The sequence below is a fragment of the Pantherophis guttatus genome, chromosome 16, assembly GCF_059756535.1.
Source record: "Pantherophis guttatus breed Tessera chromosome 16, ASM5975653v1, whole genome shotgun sequence".
Classification (NCBI taxonomy): Eukaryota; Metazoa; Chordata; class Lepidosauria; order Squamata; family Colubridae; genus Pantherophis; species Pantherophis guttatus.
The window spans coordinates 14,204,705-14,232,440 of NC_142078.1; the positions used below are offsets into that span (position 1 = coordinate 14,204,705).

Sequence of the window (27,736 nt, forward strand, 5' to 3'; positions counted from 1 at the left end):
GGAGCGTGGCCCCACGGCGATTTCAAAAATCAGGTTTTATTAACAACAACAATTAAAAAAGCATGTTTTAAGATCGGGTTGATTTGCTGCAGCTTCGGTTTCTCGGCCTGGACGCAATTGAGATGAAAAGATGACAGAGGGAGGAATGTGGCAACTTTCTTATCTGCTATTTTGGCCATCCGTCTCTTCCAAAAAGGATTGAATCGCGTAAATAGTCTTTGGGGTTGATCATCGAACTGGCATCGAAGAAGACCATGCTTGGAAGATGGCATCCGGTTTTGGTTGCCACGATATTAAAAACAAAAAAGATTTGGAAACTCTAGAAAAGAGTGCCGAGAAGAGCAACAAAGATGATTAGGGGATTGGAAGCTAAAACATAACGAAGAACGGTTGCCGGAATTGGGTATTGTCTAGTTTGATGAAAAGAAGGACCAGGGATGACGTGATAGCAGCCGTCCAATATTTAAGGGGCTTCCACAAAGAAGAAGGGGTCAACTTGTTCTCCAAAGCACCGGAAGGCAGGAGCAGAAGCAACGGGTGGAAACTCATCGAGGAGAGAAGCAACCTAGAACTAAGGAGAAATTTCCTGACAGGAGAATTAACCAGTGAAATGGCGTGCCTCCAGAAGTTGTGGGTGCTCCATGACTGGAGGTTTTTTTCAGAAGAGACTGGGCAGCCACTTGTCTGAAATGGTATAGGGCCATGATGGCGAACCTATGGCACGCGTGCCAGAGGTGGCACGCGTAGCCATGTCGCCTGGCACGCAAGCTCATCTCCGGCGCGCATGCATGCGCCAGCCAGCTGATTTTCGGACCTTCTGGGCCCACCAGAAGTAAGGAAACAGGCTGTTTCCTGCCTCAGGAGGGCCTGGGGGGATGGGGAAGGCCCGTTTTTCTTTCTCACCTGGCTCCAGATCCTCTCTATGCATCTGGGGAGGGCAAAAACAGCCTTCCCCACTCCCTCAGAGGCCCTCCGGAGGTCTGAAAGCCTCTCTAGGAGTATCTGGAGGCTGGGGACAGCAAAAAATGTCACTTCCTATCCAACCAAAAGTTGGGAAATGGGCCGTTTCAGGCCTCCGAGGGGGTGGGGAAGGCTGTTTTCGCCCTCCCCAGATGCATAGAGAGGATTTGGAGCCAGGTGAGAAAGAAAAATGGGCCTACCGAGCCATCACATGCCAGGAGCTTCGCACGCACATGGGTGGGGCACATAGAATTATGGGGTGTGGGCACGCGCGCGCGAACCTCCCCCGCCCCGCTCCCCCTTTTCCTGGCACACAATGGCTAAAAGGTTAGCCATCATCCTGCCTGAGCAAAGGGCTGTAATTCTGCTGCTTAGAAGGGAGCCTGTATGAGTTTAATCTCCCACCAGGGTTTCCTGCTTGAGCAGTAGAGGGTTGGACTAGATGACCTCAGAAGTCCTCCCAATTCTTTTATTCTGTTCAGTGCAATTTTGATGCAGTGGGGGCTCTGCCGTCCTCTTTTGACTTCGAGAAGGCTCCCCTTTGCAAGACACAACTCTCTATACGTCCTCGCAGACCCCCTTGTGCCCCAACCTGTGTTCCACTCCCTACGAGAAGCATGTGTGCGTGTTTAAAAAAAAAAAAGTAAATGCAAATGGTTTCGCCCCTGCGATCCATTTGGTTTATGCACATCAGCAATTCAGGCAGCCTTCGCTCCCCATCCTCGTCATCTTCCCCGGGAAAAGATTAATGATGATAAAGCAGCGAAGGCCCAATTTTTTTTTACTTCAGCCTCCCAACATTAGAATGATATAAATAAGACTCATAAATCCAGCCTTCCCTCTGACTCTATTCCCCAGGCTCCCCAGACAGAAGACAGGGTAGCTTCCTAGGACTTGTAAGAGAAGAAGGCTTAACAAGGAAGAGACTGCGGCCGGGTGGTGGGAGATTAAACTCATGCAGGCTCCCTTCTAAGCAGCAGAACTGCAGAGTAACCAAGTGGGAAGGGACCTTGGAGGTCTTCTAGTCCAACCCTTTGCTCAGGCAAGACACCCAATACCATTTCAGACAAATGGCTGTCCAATCTCTTCTTAAAAGCCTCCAGTGATGGAGCCCCCACAGCTTCTGGTGGCAAGCTGTTCCACTGGTTAATTGTCCTCACTGTCAGGAAATTCCTCCTTAGTTCTTAGGTTGGTTCTCTCCTTGATTAGTTTCCATCCGTTGCTTCTTGTCCTGCCTTCAGGTGCTTTAGAAAATAGGTGGACCCCTTCTTCTCTGTGACAGCCCCTCAATTATTGGAAGACTGCTATCATGTCACCCCTGGTCCTTGTCTTCATTAAAGATAAAGGTTCCCCTCGCACATATGTGCTAGTTGTTCCTGACTCTAGGGGGTGGTGCTCATCTCCGTTTCAAAGCCGAAGAGCCGGCACTGTCTGAAGACGTTCTCCATGGTCATGTGGCCGGCGTGACTCAACGCCAAAGGCGCACGGAACCCTGTTCCCTTCCCACCAAAGGGGGTCCCTATTTTTCTACTTGCATTTTTTTTTTACGTGCTTTCGAACTGCTAGGTTGGCAGAAGCTGGGACAAGTCACGGGAACTCACCCCGTTAACACGGCGCTAGGGATTCGAACCGCTGAACTGCCAGTCGATACGCTCAGCGTTTTAGCTAGTGAGCCACTGCGTCCCTACAGTAGACTAAACTAAAATGGAACATAGAGTCATAGGCCTAATCCAGGCCCCTGCTCAAGCAAGAGTCCCTCTACCATTCCAGACAAGTGTCTATCCAGGCTCTTCTTAAAAACCTCCAGTGATGAAGCACCTAGAACTTCCTGTCAGCACTTCAACCTGCATTTACTCTAGTGCTGACATAAGAAGGAGAAGAGGGGGCAGCTGGCAAGAGGACGCTTGACATTTCACCTACTTATTTTCCTTGAAGATAATATCCCCTAGGAGACAAGATGGGAGGGGGGACATTCCTGGGAGCTTAAGTAGTAGACATGGGGAGAGTGATTTGGAAGAAGGCCAATGAGACGCAGAGAATTGGGGAACGGAAAGGGAAGGTTTGGGGTCAGGAAGTCAGAGTTGGCTACGCCACGATCGGGGACAGATTGTCGTGCTTAATAAAATGAAAGATTTCTTCAAAGACTATCTGTTTGGAATTTATTTTATTTGAGATGACATCGAAACCTGACACTTCCTTTATTCTGGATTTATTTCTCATGTTTAAGATTTCTTTCCCACCGTCGGAAATAACGTTTGTCCCCGTGTCGCCTTGATTCACTCCCAGAATGAAAAGCAAGTCTCATTTTCAAAGCAGAGTATGGGAATCAAGAGGCTGCTTAGAGAATTTTCTCGGGATACCCCTCTAACGCTTAGGAACTGATTTCCAACGCTTAGTTGGAAATGCCTGCACGCCTGCAACTCCGGCCCAGGGCAGCAAATGTTCAACGGAGCAGATAAAAAGCAGCTCGTATTCTTTTTATTTGCCAGCTTGTTCCTTTGTTTCAAATGTTTGTGTGTTGTTGTTTTTTTTAAGGCTAGCGTTAAGGGTACAAGGAACCAAAAAAAAAAAAAACCTCACCACCACGACGCAGCCTCGAGGGATAAAAAATAGAAAACCCAATGCTATAACGTACGAGTGAATAGTTAAAGTTAGTAGCGCTGTTTTTTTTATTATTATTATTATTTTTAGGAAAGTCTCGTAGAAAAAGTACCGACAACTAATGCAAAATAACATCTAAAGTTTGCCAGCAGCCCACTTTAAAAAAAAAGCCAAAATTGATTAAGAGCTGATAAAATGCATCGATGTGCGCCAACATTTAGCTGCAAAAAAAAAACAAGTTTCCAATGCTGGATTTTACGTCTTACGAATTTTCACTTCTTTCTTCGTTTTTCGCCCTGTCTTGTAAAACAACTTACTGGTTTTGATCCCTTAATAAAAACATTGATTTGGAAGGGACTTTTGAGTCCCTGAAACTCGATGTCCCTTATCTGGAAAATTTTGGAGAACAGCAAATGCTGAGCAAGGTTCAGCAATATCCTTCCTTTCTCCAGAGCTAGCAGAAAAGTATAAATTACAGCTAGTCTTCGATTCATTTAGTGACTGTTCACTAAACGGCACTGGGGAAAAAAGTGACTTCTCACCATTACGACCGCTGTAACGTCCCTGCAGTCACGGGATCCAAATTCAGATGTTTTGAGAGCTGACTCACATTTACGACGGGTGCAGTGTCCCAGGGTCACGTGATCCCGCTTTGCCACCTTCTGACAAGCCATGTGGAAGCCAGATTCACTTAGCAACCATGGCCAGGAAGGTGGGGCAAAACTCACTCAACAAGTGTCTCGCTTAGCAACAGAAACGTTGGCTCAGTGGTGGTCGTAAGCTGAGGATTACCTGGATACAAAATAAATTGAGGCAAAGGGACGTCATTCTCCCAGAACTGATCTTTCCTGATTGTACTGAAATATCAAAGTCCAGACTACATTTTCTTAAAGCCAACTTTCCAAACTAAAGATGGGAAACTTCGATATAGGATGCATAATCTACTTCCTAACTTGGTCCCCTCTGGACGTTTTAGCTTCAACTCCCATCATTCTTAAATGGCCGTTTTGGAAATTGGAGCCCCACACCTCTAAAAAAAGGTAGAGGATTGTCAGTACTGCATAGATTGGGCCTAAGTTACCCTCTGCTGGTATAAGAACTTCATAAAGATTGGTTTGATTTGATGTATGACCCAGCCTGCCGTGGGAAGGAGCATCTCTCTTGCCTAAATGCGAGGCACTCAAGTCTACCTTGACCTCTCTTCTTCCAACAGGGCCACATTGGCACAACCCCAACAAAAATCATTGATGTCTACCTCCCACTCCACGCCAATCAGGAGAAGTTGCAGCCCATGACTGTGGTGACGATTGCCAACGCCAAGGTGCAGGATTTGATCGGGCTTATCTGCTGGCAATACACGAGCGAAGGACGGGAACCCAAGTTGAAGTAGGTGCTTTCAAGGAGTCATCCTCTCTCCCTCTCTCTCCCTCCCTCTCTCTTAACTCCCTCCCTCTCTCTCTCCCTCTCTCTCTCTCTCATGGATTTTGAGAGGTAAGTATGTAGGTAGATAAGTTGAAAAGATGGATGGATAGAGACATAGACATGATGAATGGACAATGAATGAATAGATGAATAGATAGATACGGTAAGTTGATAGATAGTTGGATAGATAAATGTGTTGAGTAGATGGATGGATGGATGGATAATAGATGGATGATGGATGGATGGATGGATGGATGGATGGATGGATGGATGGATACAAACATAGGTAGGTAGGTGGATGTATGGATGGAGACATAGACGATGAATGGACAATGAATGGATAGATGAATACATATGATAAGTGGATAGATAAATGTGTTGAATGGATGGATGGATAATAGATGGATGATAGATGGATGGATAGATAGATAGATAGATAGATAGATAGATAGATAGAGGCAGGCATGGATGGATGGATGGATGGATGGAGACATAGACAGACATGATGAATGGACAATGAATGGATAGATGAATAGATAGATACGGTAAGTGAATAGATAGGTGGATAGATAAATGTGTTGAGTAGAGGGATGGATAGATAATAGATAGGTGGATGATGGATGGATGGATGGATACAGACATAGGTAGGTAGGTAGGTGGATGTATGGATGGAGACATAGACATGATGAATGGACAATGAATGGATAGATGAATAGATAGATACGGTAAGTGGATAGATAGGTGGATAGATAAATGTGTTGAGTAGATGGATGGATAATAGATAGGTAGGTAGGTAGATGGATACAGAGAGACAGACAGACAGACATAGATGGGTGGAGAGAGAGAGAGAAGGCAGATAGACAGACAGCAACAGCATACCAATTCTGAAAAACGTTGCCAAGAAAAGTGTAGGGATTTGTCCAGAGAGTCTCCGAGAATCGGACACGATGGAACGGAAGAATACACACACACACACACACCCCTGATAAGTCTCACCACAACACTTCGCCATTTATCAATATTTCCTTCCGAGCTCTGCGTACATCTGTATCTATTTCTCTTTCAATTAAATTACCGAGTAGTGTGTAATGACAAGCCTATGAAGCCCGGTGTCGTATAAATGAATCATCATTTCGAGATGCGCTCCCTTTTGGGGAGGGGGGGGGCGGGTGTCTCGTTTGTTTGTTTTTAAAAAAGACAAATCACCTCCATGTCGGTGTCACTACATAGGTAGCGTTTTCACCTCCCTGGGGGGTTGAAGCCCCTTTTTTTGTGTGTGTGACAGGTGGGAGTGAAACAGCTTCTCATTTCCCTAAATTCTGATGTAGCGAGGGACGCATTTCTCCTTCCTGAGCTGCTCAAATCTTAAGGACTTGAGCCCTGAGATTTTCTTTATCGCCTGCATGTTTCCTGTTGGCTTCATTTCCGCCTGCCTTTTCCTCGGATGGGAAAACTGCTCGGCAAAGCAACTACACCTTGGCAAGAGTCACACCCAGTGGTGGGATTCAGCCGGTTCGGGCAAACTGATAGTTAAAATTGCTGACTGGCTCCGCCCCTTCCAGGAGTTCCCCCGGCACCCTGTTTTCACTCCCAGGAGGTTTCAGGGAGGCCTCCTAGGCCCAAAACGGGGCACGGGGCAGCCCCCCTCCAATACCCTGTTTCCACTTTTAAAAATGGAACATGTGATAGGATAAGGCAGAATCCACCCTATACCATTTCAGGCAGGTGACTGTCCGGTCTTTTCTTAAAAAAGACAGCCACCTGTCTGAAATGCTACTGTATATAGAATCTGCAAGAATAGTATAGAGTCTGCGAGGAAATCTCTGCAAGAAAACCACCAAGCTCGGAGAGCATCAAGGACCCATTGGTCGTGTGAAAACTATTCATAAGTCATCAATGCAGTTGTAACTTGGAACAGTCACTAAACGAATGGTTGTAAGTCAAGGATTAGTTATATTCCAGGATCTTGTATTTTCCCGTAACCCGTCCGTTGACAAGACGCACAAGCTAGAGAAACTTTAGGGGGGGGCCTGTTACTACCTCTAATATAATAAATGACAGCTTAAGGATGAATTACCTGGAATAGGCACGCTTGGTGAACGTAAGTTACCAACCCAAGTTATGCGAATTAATTGGGGGAAATAGCAAATCAGGGAGTCGGCCAAATAATTCACTGTCACATCCCATCAATAAACTTTGTAAATCAACTCCTTTAATGCTCCTTTTCCAGAAATGATCCATATAGATCAAGCGGCCAATTAAACAATTAACATGCGCTTGACTATTAATTAATTTCAGCATCAGTCAGACAGTGAAAACTTCAACTCGGACTTGTCGAAACTGAACGAGGGAGAAGGGAAATTCAAATTCACAAGGGGATTAAAAATTCTGAGATGTTGCGACCCAAACAAGCCTCTTTCTATTCCCAAATACTCGAAGTGCTGTTTCAAAAAAAAAAAATTAATTAATTAAAATACCGTATCTATTTGGTGAATGTTTATAGAGAAACTCCATAATTTACCGAACTGAACATCACAATCACGATGTCAGCACTTCAAGCTGCATTTACTCTACTGCTGACATAAGAAGGAGAAGCGGAGGCGTCTGGAAAGGGACGTTTGACTTTTCACCTACTTATTTTCCCTGGAGATAATATCCCCTAAGAGATGGGATGGGAGGGGGGAAATTCCTTTGAGCTGGAGCAGTAAATTAGGGGTAGAATGACTTGGAAGATGGCCAATGAGTGCAGGGGAGTGGGGAACGGAAAGGGAGGGTTTTGGGTCTGGAAGTCAGTGTTGGCTACGATGAGTCGGATTTAGAATGTCGTGCTCAATAAATGGGAGTTTTTATCAAAGACTTTGTTTGAAATGCAATTTATTTGAGACGACCTCGAAACTTGACACACGATTCATAAACGTGGCGTGTTAACTTTCTTCCTAGGTGGGCCTCCTTAACTCTTCTCTTTCTCCCGGTTCCTTGCAGCGACAACGTCTGTGCTTACTGCCTTCATATTGCCGAAGACGACGGGGAAGTTGACACGGATTTCCCACCCTTGGATTGCAACGAACCCATTCACAAGTTCGGCTTCAGTACTCTGGCCTTGGTCGAGAAGTATTCATCGCCGGGCTTGGTGGCCAAGCAGTCCCTTTTTGTCCGAATGTAAGTCTCTTCCTTCTTGTATTTATTGATCCAATTAACTGGCCGCTATAAGAATATGAGTATAATAAGAATATGCTGCTACATTCTTCCTCTTATGCACAAGGTCATGCGGGAACAATAATGGAAGACCGATGGAAGGATGCTCCTCAAAAGTATTTAAGAAACATTGTGGTTGCGCAATGCACTGTATTTGGTTCCCAGGCCTTCGTCGAGGGACGAAGCTTACAACTTACCCTACAAGCCTGGGAAATTTATATGTGAAATTGTCTCTTTTCTGTTCCTTTTCTCTGATTTTACTTCACTGTCCAGACAAGGAAGGGAAGGGAAGGGAAGGGAAGGGAAGGGAAGGGAAGGGAAGGGAAGGGAAGGGAAGGGAAGGGAGGAAGGAAGGAAGGAAGGAAGGAAGGAAGGAAGGAAGGAAGGAAGGAAGGAAGGAGTATAATACGCACCCAGATTTTCACCCTTTTTGGGGGGGGCAAAGGTGCGTCTTATACTCCGAAAAATACAGTATTTAAAGCAATGCTAACCAAACCCCTCCTACATCATCATTGCAGGGAAACAGAAATTTCATATAGAGTGTAGCACAGTAATGCAGGAAACAGAAACTTCCTATACAGATCACTCCATTCCTCCCACCAATATGCCAAGGTCCCTGTAGAAATATCTGGGACCTGACAGGAACATTCTCCCGCAGAGCTGAAGGAGGCAGCTCGACTTTGCCCCCTCGAAAGATCGCGCCCAACATCCCCGCCATCGTTTTGACTCTACTCCCCGCCGGTGGTTGAAAGAGAAACATTGCCGAGCCTTTAAATACGTTGAACTGAGCGCCGAACTTCTTTGCCGTTACGGAGAGCGTTAAATAATTGAGTTTGATTAGGAAAAGGCACCTCATTATCGCCCCCCCCCCACCTGTGCCCAGCTGGTAGGGGAGGGTCGAAATGAAGCTATTAACTGTCTCTCTGTCTGGCATCGCCAAGCGCTGAAATACATCTGTGTCTTATTTTCTCTTTTGGCACCATCACTCGAGAGAGCTAAGCAGGCGTGACCGAATTTGGCAACTCCCAAGGACTCTGGCAAAGTTACGCAAGGAGAAGACAGAGGGCAGCTATCCCAGCTTCGAGCGAGGCCATTAGTCTCCCCGAGCTGATGGCTTTTGAGAAGACCCGTCAGGCTAAAAAAAAGCAGGCATCCTTTTCTGACGTCAGGTGCAGGGGGGGCTGCTCGGGGAGAGGGGGGGTGCCGCAGGGGTTCGGGAGAACCTCTAGCTAAGATTCTGTGCAGTTCGGAGAACCCCCAAATCCCACTCCTGGCTGGCCCCGCCCACCCCGTCCCTCCCAGGAGTCCCCACGCAGCCCGTTTTAGATGCAAGTAAGTGCGGGGCGCGCGTGGAGGCTCGGGGAGGCCTACCGGAAATTCAGGAAGGACGAAAATGGGTCTGTTTCCGGCCTCCAGAGGGCCTCCGGAGCCTGGGGAGGCCTTGGTACTACAGTGGTTTAAAGCACCCTGTTATTAACACAGCTGCCTGCAATTTACTGCTGGTTCGAATCTCTCCAAGGCTCAAGGTTGACTCAGCCTTCCATCCTTTCTAAGGTAGGTTAAATGAGGACCCAGTTTGTGGGGGCAATAAGCTGACTTTGTATAAATATACAAAAGTATGAAGGCTATTGCTTAACGCACTGTAAGCCGCCCTGAGTCTCCGGAGAAGGGCGGCATATAAATCAAATTAAAAAAAAAAAAAAAAAAAAAAAAAAAAAAAATTTCACCCTCCTGGAGGCTCGAGGAAAGCCTCCGGAGCCTGGGGAGGGCAAAAACGCCCCTCACCCCTGCCGTGGTGCAGGAGGCCAACTAGGCCACACCCATCCTGGCCACACCCACCCAGCAACTGGGCAGAGAACCTGGTCAGGTGCCAGATCTACTTTTCTCCCCCCCCCCAATTTGTGTGGGGGGGGTGGGATTTTTTCAAGATGAGTCTTGGGGAGAGCGTCCTTCTGAGAGTGGATGTCAAGTTTTAGCTTGATATCTACCCCTCGGATATCCGCTTGCTTCCCCCGAAAAGAAGAAAACTTCCGAAGTTGGTTCGCCAAGATTTTATTAGAGAAGATACTGAATTTCAAAAATTTCCACCGCTGGATAGTTTTCCTCGTTGTCAGCTGATCTCCTAGGATCCTAAGACAATGATCTCAGTTCCTTAGGACAACGTTCTTGCAAGCTAGCAAGGAGGTTGCTGATTTCACTGATAACGGAGGAAGGTCCATCTGGTTAGAATGCAAATTTTTCTCCAGTCCTGAAGACACCAAGTCATTACGACCTTCAATTTGCTTCTGTAGAAGCTGCTGTGCTTCTGTTGAGGTCGAGTAGTGCCGCGGGCGAAGCTAAAACTACCCGTTTTAGGAACATTGAAAGCTCGTTACAACACGTCAGCGCCAACCTGGTTCTCAAGCGCTGTTGAATGTATCCGTGCTGGAGCGAGGAGTCCATATATTGGACAGGAAACGGACAAAATGTTGCACTTACTCAGCGGTCTTGGTTGAGGCGTGGCGTCAGCAGAGTTAGGTGAAGGTTTCTAAAAGAATCTGAACTACTAATGGGCAAAGCAAATTGGCGGTAGATAAGAGCCGAAGGAATTCACGGTGGTGGGCTGGACTTAAATCCCTTGTGGGCACGAAGGGACTCGTTACTCATGACGCATTTGACTCCTCCCTCCCTCGGGCTCAGCCTGGTCATCTCCTACCTCACCAAGTAGCTTCATCTTGGGTGATTGAAGAAGAAATTTATTTATTTCCCTCTCTTCTCCCCCCCCTTAATGGATTTGTGGGGGGGAGGGGTCATCCATTTTCTCTGTCTCTCTCTTTCTCTCTCCTCTGTCATTCTCTCTATCATCTATCCTTTCTGTCTCTCACTCTCTCTTTCTCTTTGTCATCTATTTGTATATTTATCTTTCTCTGTCTCTCTCTTCTCTCTCTCCTCTATTTGTCTTTCTCATTTTTTTCTCTCTCTCTCTACCATCTATCTGTCTGCCTCTATCTATCTATCTATCTATCTATCTATCTATCTATCTATCATCTATCTCCTCTCCTTTCTCTCTTTCTCTTTATCATCTACCTTCCTGCCTGCCTTATCTATTTATCAATATCTATCTGTCTGTCTGTCTATCTATCTATCTATCTATCTATCTATCTATCTATCTATCTATCTATCATCTATCTCCTCTCTCCTTTTTTCTCTCTTTCTCTCTTTATCATCTACCTTCCTGCCTGCCTTATCTATTTATCAATATCTATCTATCATCTATCTATCTATCTATCTATCTATCTATCTATCTATCTATCTATCTCCTCTCTCTCCTCTCTCTTTCTCACTTTCTCTCTCTATCATCTATCTTCCTGCCTGCCTTATCTATCTGTCTGTCTGTCTGTCTATCTATCTATCTATCTATCTATCTATCTATCTATCTATCTATCATAACTATCAATCTATCAATCTCTCCTATCTCTATCTATCTGTCTGTCTGTCTAATCTATCTCTTTCTCCTCTCTCCTCTCTCTATTTCTCTCACATTTTCTCTCTATGATTTACCTGCCTGCCTGCTTTATCTATCTATTTATCAATATCTATCTATCTATCTATCTATCTATCTATCTATCTATCTATCTATCTATCTATCTCCTGTCCCTCCCTTCCTTCCTCCCTCCCTCCTTCTCTCTCTCTCTCTTTTTCTTCCTCTTCTCCCCTTCCTTTCCCCTCTTCCGAACCTTGCCACCCGGGCTTGGCTTCCGCGTGGAGGCTTGGAACAGAAGATGGAGAGCCGCGTTACCTGAGAATGATCACTATCATTAACATTCACCGGGGGGGTGGGGAGCAGCGTGGGGGGGGTTTCACTCATCACTCCTGACGGCAGAGACATGGCAGCCGCTATGAAGTGTCCACAGGTGTAGCCCGATGATACATATTACATTGTGCCACAATGGATTTATGTATTCGGTAACAAAAGAAAAGGGTAATGAAAAAATACAGACGGTAATCCTTTATTCCCCTACCACACAATTTATCAGGAACGCCGGCGGATGATAAGTGCCAGGGATTTTACTCTGCTTGATTTAACCTTGTCACCCAGGTATGTTTTCGTGAAATGATGGGGAGGAAAGAGAGTTAGGAGGCAAGCCAGATATTTTTTACAAGGGGGGGGGCGGACGGGAGGGGCGACGATGGTCATGTTCTCCTGCACTAATTACTTCTTAACATCCCCCACCCCTTCCCCAAAATACCGTCCTTTCCCAATGACTTGGCTCCATCGCACTCGGGGTACCGGTGATCCCCGACTTAACGACCACAATTTGGGAGCAGAATTTCCATGGATGAGCAACGCCGTTGCTGAGTGAGTTGCTCCTGATCTTATGATGCTTTTTTGCCCAAAGTTGTTAAGTCACTGCCATTCTTACGTGCTTCACGCCACCATTAAGCAAATCCGGCTTTCCCTCCCCATTGAATTTGCATGTCGGAAGCTGGCTCACCAAGCTCAGAGAGCACCAAGGATGCTACACTCTTCCTCCTCCTCCTCCTCCTCCTCCTCTTCCTCCTCCTCCTTCTCCCCCACCCCCAATACCCTACTTCCTTCTAGCACTGATGCTGTTACCTATTTGGGTTATGAAATGTCTACAAAGAAACAACCAAGCTCAGAGAGCACCAAGGACTTCACAATCTCCTCCTCCTCCTCCTCCTCCTCCTCCTCCTCCTCCTCCTCCTCCTCCTCCTCCTCCTCCTCCATAAACACACCTCCCTTCTAGCACTGACGACATACCCCAGTTGAGTCATCAAACCTCTGCAAAGAAAACAACACCCCTCAGTCGAGGTCAAGGATCCCACCATTCAACCCTGAGCCATAAACCTTCCCTTCTATCGATCGGTCTAAATCGGGTGAAATCCAGCAGGTTCTGGAGAACCGGTAGCGGAAATTGTGAGTCGTTCGGAAAACCGGCAAATATCACCTCTGGCTGGCCCCAGAGCGGGGTGGGAATGGAGGTTTTGCAATATCCTTCCCCCAGGAGTGGAGAGGGAATGGGGATTTCGCAGTATCCTTCCCCCAGGAGTGGGGAGGGAATGGGGATTTCGCAGTATCCTTCCCCCAGGAGTGGGGAGGGAATGGGGATTTTGCAGTATCCTTCCCCCAGGAGTGGGGAGGGAATGGGGATTTCTCAGTATCCTTCCCCTGGAGTGAGGAGGGAATGGAGATGTTGCAGTATCCTTCCCCTGCCACATCCACCAAGCCACATCCACAAAATCAGTATTAAAATAATTTGGATTTCAACCCTGGTCTATATGTCGTCATCACCGTTGGAGGCCGCCCAACGTTTGGGAGATTCCTTCTTCCCCCAGTGTGGCGGGGGAGAGGGGGGCTCTCCTTGAAACGTCAAGGTGGTAGAAAAAGGTACCAAGTGAAGAGATGCCTTTGGAAAGGGTTCCAGCTACGCCAATCGACGGCGATTCCAGCCACAGGAGACCCATAAGTCACCTACACGTTCCCCAGGCATTCGCCCAGAACCCAAATGTTCTGCCGTCATTTTTCCTGAAGGCCACCTCCTCCTCTCCTCTCCTCTCCTCTCCTCTCCTCTCCTCTCCTCTGCCTTCTCCAAAGCTTTGCCTGTCAACCCTCAACTCCGAATAGCCCATTTCGCGGCCCTCCCTGGCCCGGATCCAGAATAAGCATCTCATTGCTTATAATTTTGGGCCGCAGCCCTTGCCAAATCCTCACTTACTTGAATAGTTCCACTAAATATAGTCAAAGCAAAGAGATTTTTTCCCCTTCCCTCTTTTCTCTCTCTCTCTCTCTCTCTCTCTCTCTCTCTCTCCCTCTCCCCCCACCCCCAGCTCCTTAGCTTGCCCCATGTCTTTCCTTTTTAAAAAAACCCCAATGTAATATTATTGCTTTGATCAGTAAAATAAACTTTTAAAGATTGGTTCTGGGACAGGCTCCAGGGTCTGAGGTAAAGGATGGCTGACGTTCAGACATGATTCAGTAATGGTGGGATTGGAGCAATTAATTTGTCAGTTTTTGGGTGGGGGTTGGGAGAGAGGCAGGTTTTGCTCTCAAGATGGAGGGGGTTTGTTTATCCTAGGAACTCCTTCTCCTTCTTCTTCTTCTTTTCCTTCTCCTTCTCCTCCTGCTTCTTCTGCTGCTGCTGCTGCTTCTTCTCCTCCTTCTCCTTCTTCTTCTTCTCCTCCTTCTCCTTCTGCTTCTTCTCCTCCTCCTTCTCCTCCTTCTGCTTCTGCTTCTTCTCCTTCTCCTCCTTCTCCTTCTGATTCTCCTCCTCCTCCTCCTTTCTTCTTCTTCTCCTTCTTCTTCTTCTTCTCCTCCTCCTTCTGCTTCTTCTTCTCCTCCTCCTTCTTCTTCTCCTCCTCCTTCTCCTTCTCCTCCTGCTTCTGCTTCTTTTCCTTCTCCTTCTCCTCCTCCTTCTGCTTCTGCTTCTGCTTCTCCTCCTCCTCTCTTCTTCTTCTTCTTCTTCTTCTTCTTCTTCTTCTTCTCCTTCTCCTTCTCCTTCTCCTTCTCCTTCTCCTTCTCCTTCTCCTTCTCCTTCTCCTTCTCCTTCTCCTTCTCCTTCTCCTTCTCCTTCTTCTTCTTCTTCTTCTTCTCCTTCTCCTTCTCCTTCTCCTTCTCCTTCTTCCCTATCCTCCATGACTCTCTTTCTGCTGTACATTGAAGCCGGATGGTCATAAACTGGGAAACCTGATAATCACATGTTCTTGAACTGAACAAGGCTTGAACTAGGTGTTCTCCAGGGTCCTTGCATGGACCTTCTAAGCAGTGAAGTCTTCTCTGGATTGGACTATTGGAGACCCTAAAGTGGGAAACTATGGATATTGTGATCCATCCATTCTATTTATCCATCTATCTATACATCTGCCTACCCAATCATTCTACCTATTCATCCATCCATCCATCTATTATATCTGTTTGTCAATCAATTTGTCCATTCCATCCATCATACCCACCCATTCACTCTATATATCTATTCATCTATCCATCAATCCATCCCTCCGTTATATCTGCCAGTCTATCTCTTGTCTATTCCGACCATCCATCATAAACATCCATCTCATTTTATTCTTTCTAGCTGCCCATCCATCCATTATGTCTGTCTGTCTGTCTATCTATCTGAAATATCTCCAAGCCGCCTTCTGGCACGAAAACACCTCTGGTGTTATGAAAGCAAGCTATCCCTTTGCAATATTAAAATCTCTTGTTCCAAAAGGAAGCCCAGGCAACCACCAGAAGTTCTGAACTGAAGGGGTTCTCTACTGGGATAAAATTCAGGAAGACAAGAAAGCAAGAAGGCCCAAAGACATTGGTTGTCTTAGATGAGGGAATATTCCCCAGCTTCATCACATTCCCACATCAGGAGTCGGGACACTCCAAGAAAAATCCCACTCTTAGTTTGACGTTGGCCATTAGAATCTTCTGTTGTGGCTCCGTTGCCTGAGCCTGGGCTATCGACAGATGCAGACTCTGAGAGTGAGGGAGAGGAGTTGGCAAGGCCTCCCTCTCCAGGACCCTCCTCTCTGGCAATGCCTCTGGAGGACACCGAAGGCCAAAAGATAGGCTCAGAGCCAAGCATGTCCCCGCAGCCACAGGTGGATAGCGACGAAGAAGATAAGTGCTGGCTGGACCCTCGGCAGAGGCGCAGGGAGAAGCGTGCACAGCAGAGGGGAAGGCGTGCCAGAGATTAGCTGAGTCACTGGACCACACCCCACAGGGTATAAATGTGGGTGTGGTGGCCGGTTCAGTTTGTGATGAGCAAAAACTGGAAATAATCCATGATCTCTGCGTTACTGGACTTTGCCTGCTTTATCGGACTGCATTTGGACTAATCCTTGTATTGTTGACACTCTGCCTGTTTTATCGGAATGCTGGCAGTCTAATCTTTGTTTTGTGTGAGTAAAGTCTGAATTGGCAGCTAGCCACTGGGTTGCTGCCAGCTTTATCTTCAAAGAGTTTTGTCGTGCGGCTTATTAACTCCGGGCCGTCTGTGGGGGTGCGTGTGTGGTACGGGGACAGAACACCTTCATTGTTGGAAGTGATAGACCTTCAAGCAGGGGTGGGGCTGCTGGGGGTTCGCAGGGGTTCAGGAGAACCTCTAGCTAAGATTCTGTGCAGTTCGGAGAACCCCCAAATCCCACTCCTGGCTGGCCCCGCCCACCCCTCCCCTCCCAGGAGTCCCCACGCGGCCTGTTTTGGATGCAGGCAAATGTAGGGTATGCGCGTAGGCTGAGAGGGCAAAAAACAGGCCTACCGGAAGTTTGGGAAGGCCGGAAACAGGCCCGTTTCCGGTCTCCAGAGGGCCTCCGTAGCCTGGGGAGGCTGTTTTTGCCCTCTCAGAGGCTCAAGAAAAGCCTCCAGAGCCCGGGGAGGGTTTTTGAAGCCCATCCCTGCCTTCAAGGACGACCCAGCCAGTAACAGGCTCCATCTGACCTTATCTGATCTTGGAAAGCTGAAGCGAGGGTTGGATTTCATTCCTGTTTAGATGGAGGAACCCGTAAATATAAACTGAATTGGGAATTTGAGTAAGGGAGAGAGGCAAAGTGTCCCTAAAAGTTTCCAGCAATGGACGTGAAGGAAACGACTCTTAGCAGATGTTGAGAGCTGTTGCTTTAATGACCTCATTCCACCCAACTTAAAAGCAGGGAAACTCTTGTGCGTTTTTCAGCAGTGGGGATTTTCCCCCCCTCTCTTCCAGACCCGAGACAGCCGAATCGGTGTTTCACACCCTGGCCTCCTCGCCTGTTTTTACTTTTTTAACTTCCCTCTTCGCCCGAACTCTCCATTGCAACCCTGTTTTCTTAACATTTGTTTTGGAGTTGGGCCAAGAGAGCACCAGCAAAAAACAAAAAGTATTTTTTTTTTAGAGTGTTTTTGCCGTTCTCCAACTTTGCCCTCCCGCGGCTGTCTTTAAATGTCAAGGAAAGGTTTAGTCTGAAAAACAACGAAGCCAGAAAAACTTTGCAGTCTATTAAAATAGGAGAGGACTCAGGGAATGGGGGGGGGGAGTTCATGTCCCACTTAACTCTCTCCAGGCAAAGGTGCCATGTCAAAGGGAACGTTCCCTGCAGATTAAGGGAGTCTCCATAAATCATCAAAAGCTTTCTCGGCGTGAACCTATTGCGCCCGTGTGCATTTCCTTCGCTTAATAAGTTGAGTTGTGAAAGTCTGATGTTTATTGGCCAGGTAGGAAGGCAGTTCGGCGGTTCGGATCCCTAGCGCCGCGTAACGGGGTGAGCTCCCGTGACTTGTCCCAGCTTCTGCCAACCTAGCAGTTCGAAAGCACGTAAAAAAATGCAAGTAGAAAAAATAGGGACCACCTTTGGTGGGAAGGGAAAAGCGTTCCGTGCGCCTTTGACGTTGAGTCATGCCGGCCACATGACCACGGAGACGTCTTCGGACAGCGCTGGCTCTTCGGCTTTGAAACGGAGATGAGCACCGCCCCCTAGAGTCGGGAACGACTGGCACAGATGTGCAAGGGGAACCTTTACCTTTATGAAGACTTGGTTGGAAGAAGGGACAAGAAAAAAACAAGGGAAAAAGATTCTCCCCACCTCTTAATCAAAGGATCTTTCCAAGCTTCAAAATGTCTTAACTATTTTCCAGAGAAGAATGAGGATGTACGGGGTCCTTGGTGTCCTCTGAGCTTGGTGGTTTTTTCTTCGAGACATTTCATGACCCAACTGGGTAACATCATCAGTGCTGGAAGGAAGGAAGGTTTGTGGAGATCAGGAGGATGACTTTGGGGTCTTGGTACTGTCTGAGCTCAGTGGCTTCCTTACAGACCTTTCATTACCAATCTAGATAACGTCATCAGTTACCTAGTGATACCTAACATCTCTTCTATCTTTATCTTTCCACGTTGAGTTTGGTTGGTTAGAATCGTTTTGCTTCCCCTTGAATATTTGTTTTTTCTACGCTTTTTTTTTTTTCTTCTTCTGGCGACCTGCTCCTTTCCCATTTCTAACATTATGGAGAGGGAAGCTTTCTTGCCTTCTGGAATTTTCCCCTCCCTTGGAGAATTTGTGCAACGGGCAGCTTAAGATGGAAGCTTTTAGCCGAGTACTTGCGAAGGGGCCAAATGTTCCTCGGTTGTCATAACAGCTTTGTACTTACCAGACGGGAGGAAGCTTTACTCCTTCCCCTGTTGCTCAGTTTTTAAGGGGTGCAAGCCAGAACTTTCCAGCTGACTCCATTTTTCTGGTGGGGGGGAAAAAAACCACCGGGACAAGATGAGAGAACATCTCTGGCCAGCGATAGTCTTCTCTTTAGCCAGCTAAAGATTGTCCGTTGGGGAATTATGGACCATTCCCAAGATGGTCTCTCTGGAGAATCTCATTCTTGGCAGGACCGAGATTGCGAAGGATGCTGTAACATCTTCTGGCTCCCCCCCCCCTTTTTTTTTTTTTTAGCTCTGATAACCAATAGTTCCTTGCGGCTCGATGCCCCTAAAATTAAAAGATGGGCATCCTTGCAAGATGGCTTCCCTCGAGGGAGGAATGTCTCGTCTATCTTCTGGATGAAAGCTCTCTAAACAAGCTCATCAAATTCTCTTTCGGATATAGTCTGAAAGAAGACGGGATCCTGGGTGGTCTCTGAGCTTGGTCGTTTTCTTGCAGACGTTTAATTACCCAACTAAGTAACATCATCAGGGCTAGCGATCCGTGCTGGTACTGATGATGTTACCTAATTTGGGTAATGCTCCTCCTCCTCTTCTTCTCTTTCTCCTTCTTCCTTTTCCCCTTCTTCTGCCTCTTGCTCCTCCTCCTCCTCTTTCTTCTCTTCTCCATCTCTTCTTCTTCCTCTTCTTTCCCTTTCTCCTCCTCCTTCCTCTTCCTCCTGTTCTTCCTCTTCCTTGTCCTCTTTGCCACTTATTCCTCCTCTTCTTCCTCCTCCTCTTCTTCTTCCTCCTCCTCTTCTTCTTCTTCCTCCTCCTTCTTCTCCTTCTTCCTCTTTCCCTTCTTGTGCCTCTTGCTCCTCCTCTTCTCCATCTCTTCTTTCTCCTTTCCCTTCCTCCTCCTCCCTCTTCCTTGTCTTCTTTGCCACCTATTCCTCCTCCTTCTCCTCCTCCCCTTTATCTCCTTCTCCTAGTCCTTCTCCTCCTTTTTCTCCTTCTTCCTCTTCCCCTTCTTCTGCCTCTTGCTCCCCCTCTTCTCCATCTCTTCTTCCTCCTTTCCCTTCCTCCTTCTCCCTCTTCCTTATCCTCTTTGCCACCTATTTCTCCTCCTCCTCCCCTTCTTCTTCTTCTTCTTCTTCTTCTTCTTCGTCTTCTTCGTCTTCTTCGTCTTCTTCTCCTCCTCCTCCAGTGAAACATTTGCAAGAAAACAACCAAACTCAGAGAGCACCAAGGACTCCATGGCCCTCCTCCTCCTCCTCCTCCTCCTCCAGTCCACACACCCCACTCCCTTCTAATACTGAAGATGTCACCTAGATGGGTAATGAAACATTTGCAAGAAAGCAACAAGCTCAGAAAGCACCGAGGGCCCCCCGTTTCAACCCCCCCGAGCTACAAATATTCTCCTTCAGTGTTTTGAAAGACATTTGAACCTCGTTCTGTGGAAAACTTGGGAAGAAACATACTTTAATTTCTATCTGTGCCGGACCAGAGTTGGGCAGCCCATCCTGAGTTTCCTTACGGCTAAACAAGTCTGTCACCAAGGAAATAGCGAAGACCACATGCAGGTTTTTTACGAAAGGGAGGTAACTAATGATAATAATTTGTCATTTCTATCCTGTTCATCTGCTGAGGTTTTTTTTTTTTTTTTTAGATAAGCTTAGATTTAAAACCCAAAAAACAGCAGTAATTGCAAAAATGCAATCTAAACAAGCCGGGAATAACAATCTAAAATAGATGAGGCAGATTAGCAGAGGTGCTCTTGAAACTTCTGAAAGTTACTTCTGGGCCAGTATCTCATACATCTTGCCTAATCCTATTTTTCTTCCCTCCTGCAGCTTTGAGGTGTCGCTTTGCTCTAAAAAAAGAATTTGCATCCTTTTAGAAAGTCGTTGAGGCCACTTGGGGGTTTATCTGTGTCCTCAGGGTCACCTGAGTGGTGCAAATTTATTTATTTTATTTTATTTATTTATTTATTTTTTGCTTTAATTTATATGCCGCCCTTCTCCGGAGACTCAGGGCGGCTTACAATGCGTTAAGCAATAGCCTTCATCCTTTTGTATATTTATACAAAGTCAGCTTATTGCCCCCACAATCTGGGTCCTCATTTCACCTACCTTTGAAAGGATGGAAGGCTGAGTCAACCTTGAGCCTGGTGAGATTTGAACTTGCAATAATTGCAAGCAGCAGATGTTAATAACAGTGCTTTAGTCCACTGTACTACAGGCTCTTATTTATTTATTTATTAATCAAATTTCTATACCGCCCTACTCCCGGAGGACTCAGGGCGGTGAACAGCCAAGATAAAATACAAATAATACAAATATTAAAAGTCCCTTAAAATTATTAAATATTTTGGCCGAAACACAGATTAAAACACCCAATTTATAAAATCAAACGAATTAAAAAAATTTAAAAGAGGAGAGTTAGGCCAGGCCAGCCTGCTGAAATAAAAAAAGTTTTGAGAGCACGACGAAACGTGCGCAGATCCGGGATCCTCCGTATCTCTGGGGGGAGCCTTCTTGGAACTGTCGAAAGGACCGTGTTGTAAGCTGGAGATACATGATGTCGTGTCCCTCCCGTGTTGAGAGAGGGCTGTTCAATTTTGACATACATGGCCTCTTGGACCCCTCTTTCAAACCAGGGGTGCTCTCTGCCCAAAATGTGGATTTTGCTTTCTTCAAAAAAAAAAAAGTGGCTTTTGTCTACGGACCGTTGGTGGCGCAGTGGTTAGAGTGCAGTACTGCAGGCTCCTTCTGCTGACTGCCGGCTGCCAGCAGTTCGACAGTTCGAGTCTCACCGGCTCAAGGTTGACTCGGCCTTCCATCCTTCCGAGGTGGGTAAAACAAGGGCCCGGATTGTTGTGCCGACACTGTAAACCGCTTAGAGAGGGACGTCAAAGCACTGTGAAGCGGTATAGAAGTGCTATTGCTATTAAATGCAGATGGATGCGACACAGTCCCTTCAACAGCTTCACACACATTTGCACCACTCAGGTGGCCCTGAGGGCACAGATAAGCCTCCAAGTGGCCTCAACGACCCTATAAGAAGAACGCAAATGACCAGCCGTCTGCAAGGAGTATCAATCCTTCCCTTCTCCACCATCCAGTCAGAGCTGAAGAAGCTTCTCGGATGAGAAGCGAAACGTCTTCAGAGAAAAAACCCCCAGAAAGTCCAGTTATGCCTCTAGAAAAAAAAACAAAACATCTTTGGGGACAACCACGAATCTCCATAGATATTCAAGCAACCTAGCCTTATTCCCACATGCAAGAGAGAGAGAAGTTTAGGAAGGCTGATTTTTTTTTCCCCCGCCGTGTCTGGAAAACGAGAAGGAGAAGGCGGCTGTGGGGAGTGATGGAAACTACTCTGGCGTGGAATAGGATCCAAAGCAATAATCCACAGGGCTGTTGTAACACTCGCCTTGTTTTGACAGCGAGCATCTCCGCGCTGGCTGGCTGCGTTGCCAGGATTATCATCCAAATTGTCCGTCTTTGGCAACGCCCTTAATTAGGAGGGTTTTTGATCCCATCCAAGATACGCAAAGGGGGTCAATCCAAACAAACGGCGCTGCCTAACAGCCAAAGAAGCTTTTAATTGCTCCAGATTGAATCTGCCCCTATTCCCCGAAGTCTCCTGAACCTCCACGTCAAAATTTGCAGAGTGGAATTTAAGCAGAGCCTCCCAGCACCCTCAAACCTGCGCTCCGCAGAATCAGTAGTAAATTTTTCGGATCCCTCTCTCTCTCTCTCTCTCTCTCACACACACACACAGAATCCTACCGACCTGAATTCTTTTTTTTTTTTTTGAATTTTTTTTTTATTTAAGGCACAACAAAATCTAAAACCACCATCATTCAATACAATCGCAGAAAGTGTGTCGATCGGTTAAAATTCTTTTGTGCAAAAATCCCATATCCAAGATTACCAGTTATTTAATTTCTCTCATGTAACCATTTTATATATCCCTTTCTATTATTATTCTCATTGAACAATTATTTAACAAAGGCTTAACCCCCCCCCCATAAGAAAAAACTTCATATATTTCTCATTACATTAATTTCATGTTTCATCTCCACGCTTTGTCATCTAGGCCATTGATTAAAACAAATCCCATATCAAATAATATTGTTTTATCTTCCTAATTTCAAATCTATCTACCTGAATTTGAGGTTGGAGAAATAGGATGGGATGGGATCGACCGGATAAATAAAACGTGGACAAGCCAAGCTTCTTCAAACGAGGGAAGCTCACTTTGTTGCTTCAAAAGGTCTTCGAAACCACAACTTCAGAAGCTGTTGGGGGGGGGAGGCTCCATCACTGGAGGCTTTTAAGAAGAGAATGGACAGGAGAGATTTGTCCGAAAGGGTAGAGCAGGGGGTTAGACTAGGAGACCTCCAAGATCCCTTCCAACTCTCTCCTTCTCTACTTTTCTGGAATTCAGTTTAGAACTGATCCTCATTTAGCCTACAATGGCCAGCAGGATTCCTTTCTGAAGCCCCCCCAAGTTGAAGGGGCTAGATAGATTGCCGTGGGGACAGTTTCACTAGGGGGTAAAGAGTCATCGCTGGCTGGCTTATTTAGAATTTGTTTATTGATTTGACCAGAAGAGAATGGATAGCCATTTGTCCAGAATGGTAGAGGGTCTCCTGGTTAAGCAGGGGGTTGGACTAGAAGACCTCTAAGGTCCCTTCCAACCCTATTATTCCTTATTCTATCCTATCCTATCTTATTTCTTATTCTATTCCATTCCCTGTTCTATTCCTATTCCTATTCCTTATTCTATTCTGTTTATATTCTATTCTATTCTTTTCCTTATTCTATTTATTTCAATTCTGTTCTATTCCATTTTCTATTTTATTCAATGTTCTATTCCTTATTCTGTTCTATTCTTTTCTATTTTCTATTCTTATTCTATACCTTATTCTGTTCTATTCCTTATTCTATTCTATTCTAATCTATTCTATTCTTTTCCTTATTCTATTCTATTTCAATTCTATTCTATTCCATTTTCTATTCTATTCTATGTTCTATTCCTTATTCCTTATTCTATTCTGTTCTATTCTATTCCTTATTCTATTCTATTCTATTCTATTCCATTTTCTATTCTATTCTATGTTCTATTCCTTATTCCTTATTCTATTCTGTTCTATTCTATTCCTTATTCTATTCTATTCTATTCCATTTTCTATTCTATTCTATTTTCTATTCCTTATTCTTTTCTATTCTTTTCTATTTTCTATTCTTATTCTATACCTTATTCTATTCTATTCTGTTCTGTTCTGTTCTATTCTGTTCTATTCTTTTCCTTATTCTATTCTATTTCAATTCTATTCTATTCCATTTTCTATTCTATTCTATTTTCTGTTCCTTATTGTATTCTGTTCTGTATTTTCTCTCCCACTCTACTGTATTCTGCATTCTGTTTGTTAACTTAAAAAAAAAAAATCAAATCAAATCCATCCAGTGTCCTCCAGATTCTGCCTGCCCTTAGGCTGCCCCCTGGCGGCAGCGTGGGCCGAGCCCGTGCGCGAACCAGTTTGTGCCACTCAACCTCTCCTCTCCTCTCCTCTCTCTCTTGTGCCTTTGCAGAAACGCCGCGCATGGATTCTCCCTGATCCAGGTGGAGAGCCTGAAGGTTACCATGAAGGACATTTTGCAAAAGGCTCTGAAGCGAAGGAAAGGGTCGCAGCGAGGCTCAGGTGGGGACCAGACCTCTTGCTACAATTTTTTATTTATTATTATTATCATTATTATTTTCGAGGGAGGGCCCCTGATCTCTTCCAAACTTTGTGGTTTGGGGGTTTTTGTGTGTGTGTGTGTGTGACAATGCACAAAGTGACTTCTCTTAGCAATTCCGTGACGGCAAGTCCTTGGACAGCAAAGCAGGCATTCAACGTGTTTTCATTGCTTTTATTTATTAAATTTATTACCGGCTGCCCGTCTCACCTCAACGCAACTTCATAGGCCTGGTTTTTTTTTTTAGGGTTATTTTTTTTCTCTCTCTCCCTGGTTTCGCTTTTGGGTGACTTGTGGCTTTGTGCAATCTTCCCTCGAAAGACGGCAGGCTCGCCTTCTCCGTATAAAACGGGGCAGTTTTATATTTTGCAGTTTTCTTATTCTTTCTTTAAAAGGTAGCCTAGGAATTATTGCAAAAAAAAAAGAGAGAGAGAGAGAGAGAAATGGATTCGGACCGTAAACCTTGGAGCTCCGTCCCGTGACCCATTTGTCTTCCTCTTTTATTTTATTATTTTTTTTAAAAAAAATAAATTACAGGCCGCCCTTGACGTATAATGGTCCGTTTCGTGACCGATCAAAGTTACAATGGCACCAAAAAATTGTTTTAACTTATGACCATTTTTCACGGTTATGACCTTTTCAGCGTCCCCGTGGTCAGGTGATCGAAATCCAAATGCTTGGCAGCATTAAGTCACTAAATGAACTATCTGTATACCTGCAAAGCATTCAATTACATGAAAAGTGGTCAAAGAAAGAGTGCAGAGAAGAGCAAGAAAGAGGATCAGGGGACTGGAGGGTAAAACATATGAAGAATGGCTGCAGGAATTGGGTATGTCTAGTTTAATGAAAAGAAGGACCAGGGGAGACATGATAGCAGTCTTCCAATATCTCAGGGGCTGCCCCAAAGAAGAGGGAGTCAAGCTGTTCTCCAAAGCACCCGAAGGCAGGACAAGAAGCAACGGGTGGAAACTAATCAAGGAGAGAAGCAACTTAGAACTAAGGAGAAATTCCCTGACAGTTAGAACAATTAGTAAGTGGAACAACTTGCCACCAGAAGTTGTGAAGGCTCCAACACTGGAAGTTTTTAAGAAGATGTTGGATAACCATTTGTCTGAAGTGGTGTAAGGTTTCCTGCCTAAGCAGGGAGTTGGACTAGAAGACCTCCAAGGTCCCTTTCAACACTGTTATTCTATTCTATTCTATTCTATTCTATTCTATTCTATTCTACTCTACTCTACTCTACTCTATTCTATTCTATTCTACTCTACTCTACTCTACTCTACTCTACATTCTATTCTACTATACTCTACATTCTGTTCTGTTCTATTCTATTCTATTCTATTCTATTCTATTATAATAACATGGGGGAGTAGAGAGGAATTCTGGGTGTTGTAGCCATTTTTTGGAGGCCTCCTCCCCATCACCCCCATCCCTTATATAAAGAAAACCAATGTCAAAAATCTACCTTTAATTCCAATTTAGGCTAGCACACACACAAAAAAGGCAGCTTTCTCTTGTTTTGAAACTTTCCACCAAACTCTTCCCAGCTGGCTTCGCTCCTTTGGAATAAACATGGAAACAGCTTGAATGTTTTCCCCCAAAAAATCTCTTTTGACACCTAGGTATTTTGCAGCAAGCCTCCCCTTTTCAGGGTTGAATCGGCCAAACCTTCCAACTTGAAAGCAAGGATGCTTCAAAAAAAAAAAAAGGGGGGCCATATTTTGTCCGAGGTCAAAAAGCAACAGAAGATTTCCCTCCAACTTGGGAGACGGTTCTGTCTGGATTTTTTTTTTTTTTTGCTTTGGGCTCGGAGCCCTCAAATCTGGCGATCTGAGATTTGAACTGTTTTCGTTTTTTTGTTTTTGCAAACGTGTTTTGCAATTTCAGTATTTCAGTCTTTGCACTCGGAACCGGATATTTGAGATTCAGTTTTATTTTATTTTTTTTAAAGTCAATGTACGCCGTACGATTTTTAGTATTTAATCTTTGCGCTCCGGACGGAGGGGAAATTTGAGACTGAGCCTTTTTTGCAAACCGGCATTGCAATTTTAGTATTTCAATCTTTATTAAGGCCTTCTCCCTTACTTTTTAGAAACCCAAAAGCTATTTTTTTTTAAATGGAAACTCAAATTTGATCTGACAAATCGCGGGCATGCCGTTTTATACTTTTTTTTTTTTTTTTAATTTGATTTATATGCCGCCCTTCTCCGGAGACTCAGGGCGGCTTACAATGTGCTCAGCAATAGCCTTCATACTTTTGTATATTTATACAAAGTCAGCTTATTGCCCCCACAATCTGGGTCCTCAATTTACCTACCTTAGAAAGGATGGAAGGCTGAGTCAACCCTGAGCCTTGGCGAGATTCGAACCTGCAGTAATTGTAGGCAGCTGGTCTTAATAACCAGCTTAATAACAGGGTGCCTTAGACCACTGTACTACCAAGGCTCTTGAGTCACGGTGATTCAAAAACGGCCCAAATTTTTGCGAGGGTCAGGATTCCCAAATAACAAGGAATTAACTTCTCTGTGATATCCATACACTTAGGCTGGTCAAAGCGAGGGCATTCCAGAATACAGATAATCCTTCACTTACAACAATTCATTTAGCGACCGTTCGAAGTTACAAATGCACTGAAAAAAAGTGACTTACAACCGTTTTTCACACGACCGTTGAAGCATCCCCGTGATCAAAATTCAGACGTTTGGCCACTGTCTCATATTTATGACGGTTGCAGTGTCGCAGGGTCACAGGATTCCCTTTTTGCGACCTTCTGACATGCAAAGTCGATGGGGAAGTTGGAGTCGCTTAAGAACCGTGTTCCCTTAAAAAGCAGGAAGCAGGAATTGGTCCCGGCAAAACCTCTTTTATTTAACACGACTGTGAATTACGTTCATTCACAGTCAGCAAGGCTTGTCCAAACAGTTTTTCAAAGTAATATTTATCAACACAGACCTTATCTTGCTTGGCAAGCTGCCACGTAACTTGTTTCCAACCGCAGTACAAGGCCAAACTTGGCACAGAGTCTCTTAGAGTCACGGACAGAACTTTCCATTCTTGAAACCACCGAACGAATGAATTGTTTCCTATGGGAGGGGCCAATCATCTCCAAGGTGTGGCTTTACTCCTGAGTCGACCCTGCTTTCTGAGTTGTTCTTGTCTTCTGGCAGCTCTGCGTATGCGCACACTGGGAACGGGCTCCAGCTGTTCCTCTGCCTCCCTATCTCCCTCTCTGCCTCCGACGCAGAGCCCTCGTCCGAGCTCTCCCCAGCCCCCAGGACTGGCCCACTTTCCTCCCCAACTTCCTCACTGCTGCCAGCTCCGCTGGCAGGCCACAACAATTCCTAACTGAACCACGGCAGCGGTTCACCGAGCACCCGTGGCAAGAAAGGTGGTAAAACGTTGCAAAATTCACTTTTAAGAATTTCAGCGGGAACGGTGGTTGTAGGGTCGAGGACGACGCTTCTTTCCACCATCTCGTTTTTAGCCTTTTCAAAACTTTTTCTCCCTGCGTCCTTGCAGTCACATCTGGCCAGGTGTTTCACGTTTTGGGAAAAGGAGAAATAAATTTAAAAAAAAGCAAAATAAGAACCCAAACCTTTTCGATCTTCTTGCTTTTTTTTTTTTTTTTTTAATTGTCAAGAAAGTCCTTTGGCTTCAAGAGTCCTGTGCAGGTACGACAGCCGTAAAGCCCCCTCCCGAGCCCAGAAAAAAAAA

At 45.5% G+C, this 27,736-nt stretch overlaps 1 protein-coding gene across 6 annotated transcripts in view; it reads left to right on the plus strand.

The window, feature by feature from the left end:
• The window catches only part of MAPKAP1 (MAPK associated protein 1), a 119,476-nt gene that overhangs the window by 49,555 nt on the left and 42,185 nt on the right, over positions 1–27,736 (plus strand). For all 6 annotated transcript variants that reach the window (XM_087879935.1, XM_087879936.1, XM_087879933.1 and 3 more), the window contains exons 5-7: positions 4,775–4,947; positions 7,966–8,142; positions 23,876–23,985. In XM_087879935.1, coding sequence (XP_087736061.1) covers positions 4,775–4,947; positions 7,966–8,142; positions 23,876–23,985 — 460 coding nt within the window. The remainder of the gene's footprint in view (positions 1–4,774; positions 4,948–7,965; positions 8,143–23,875; positions 23,986–27,736) is intronic.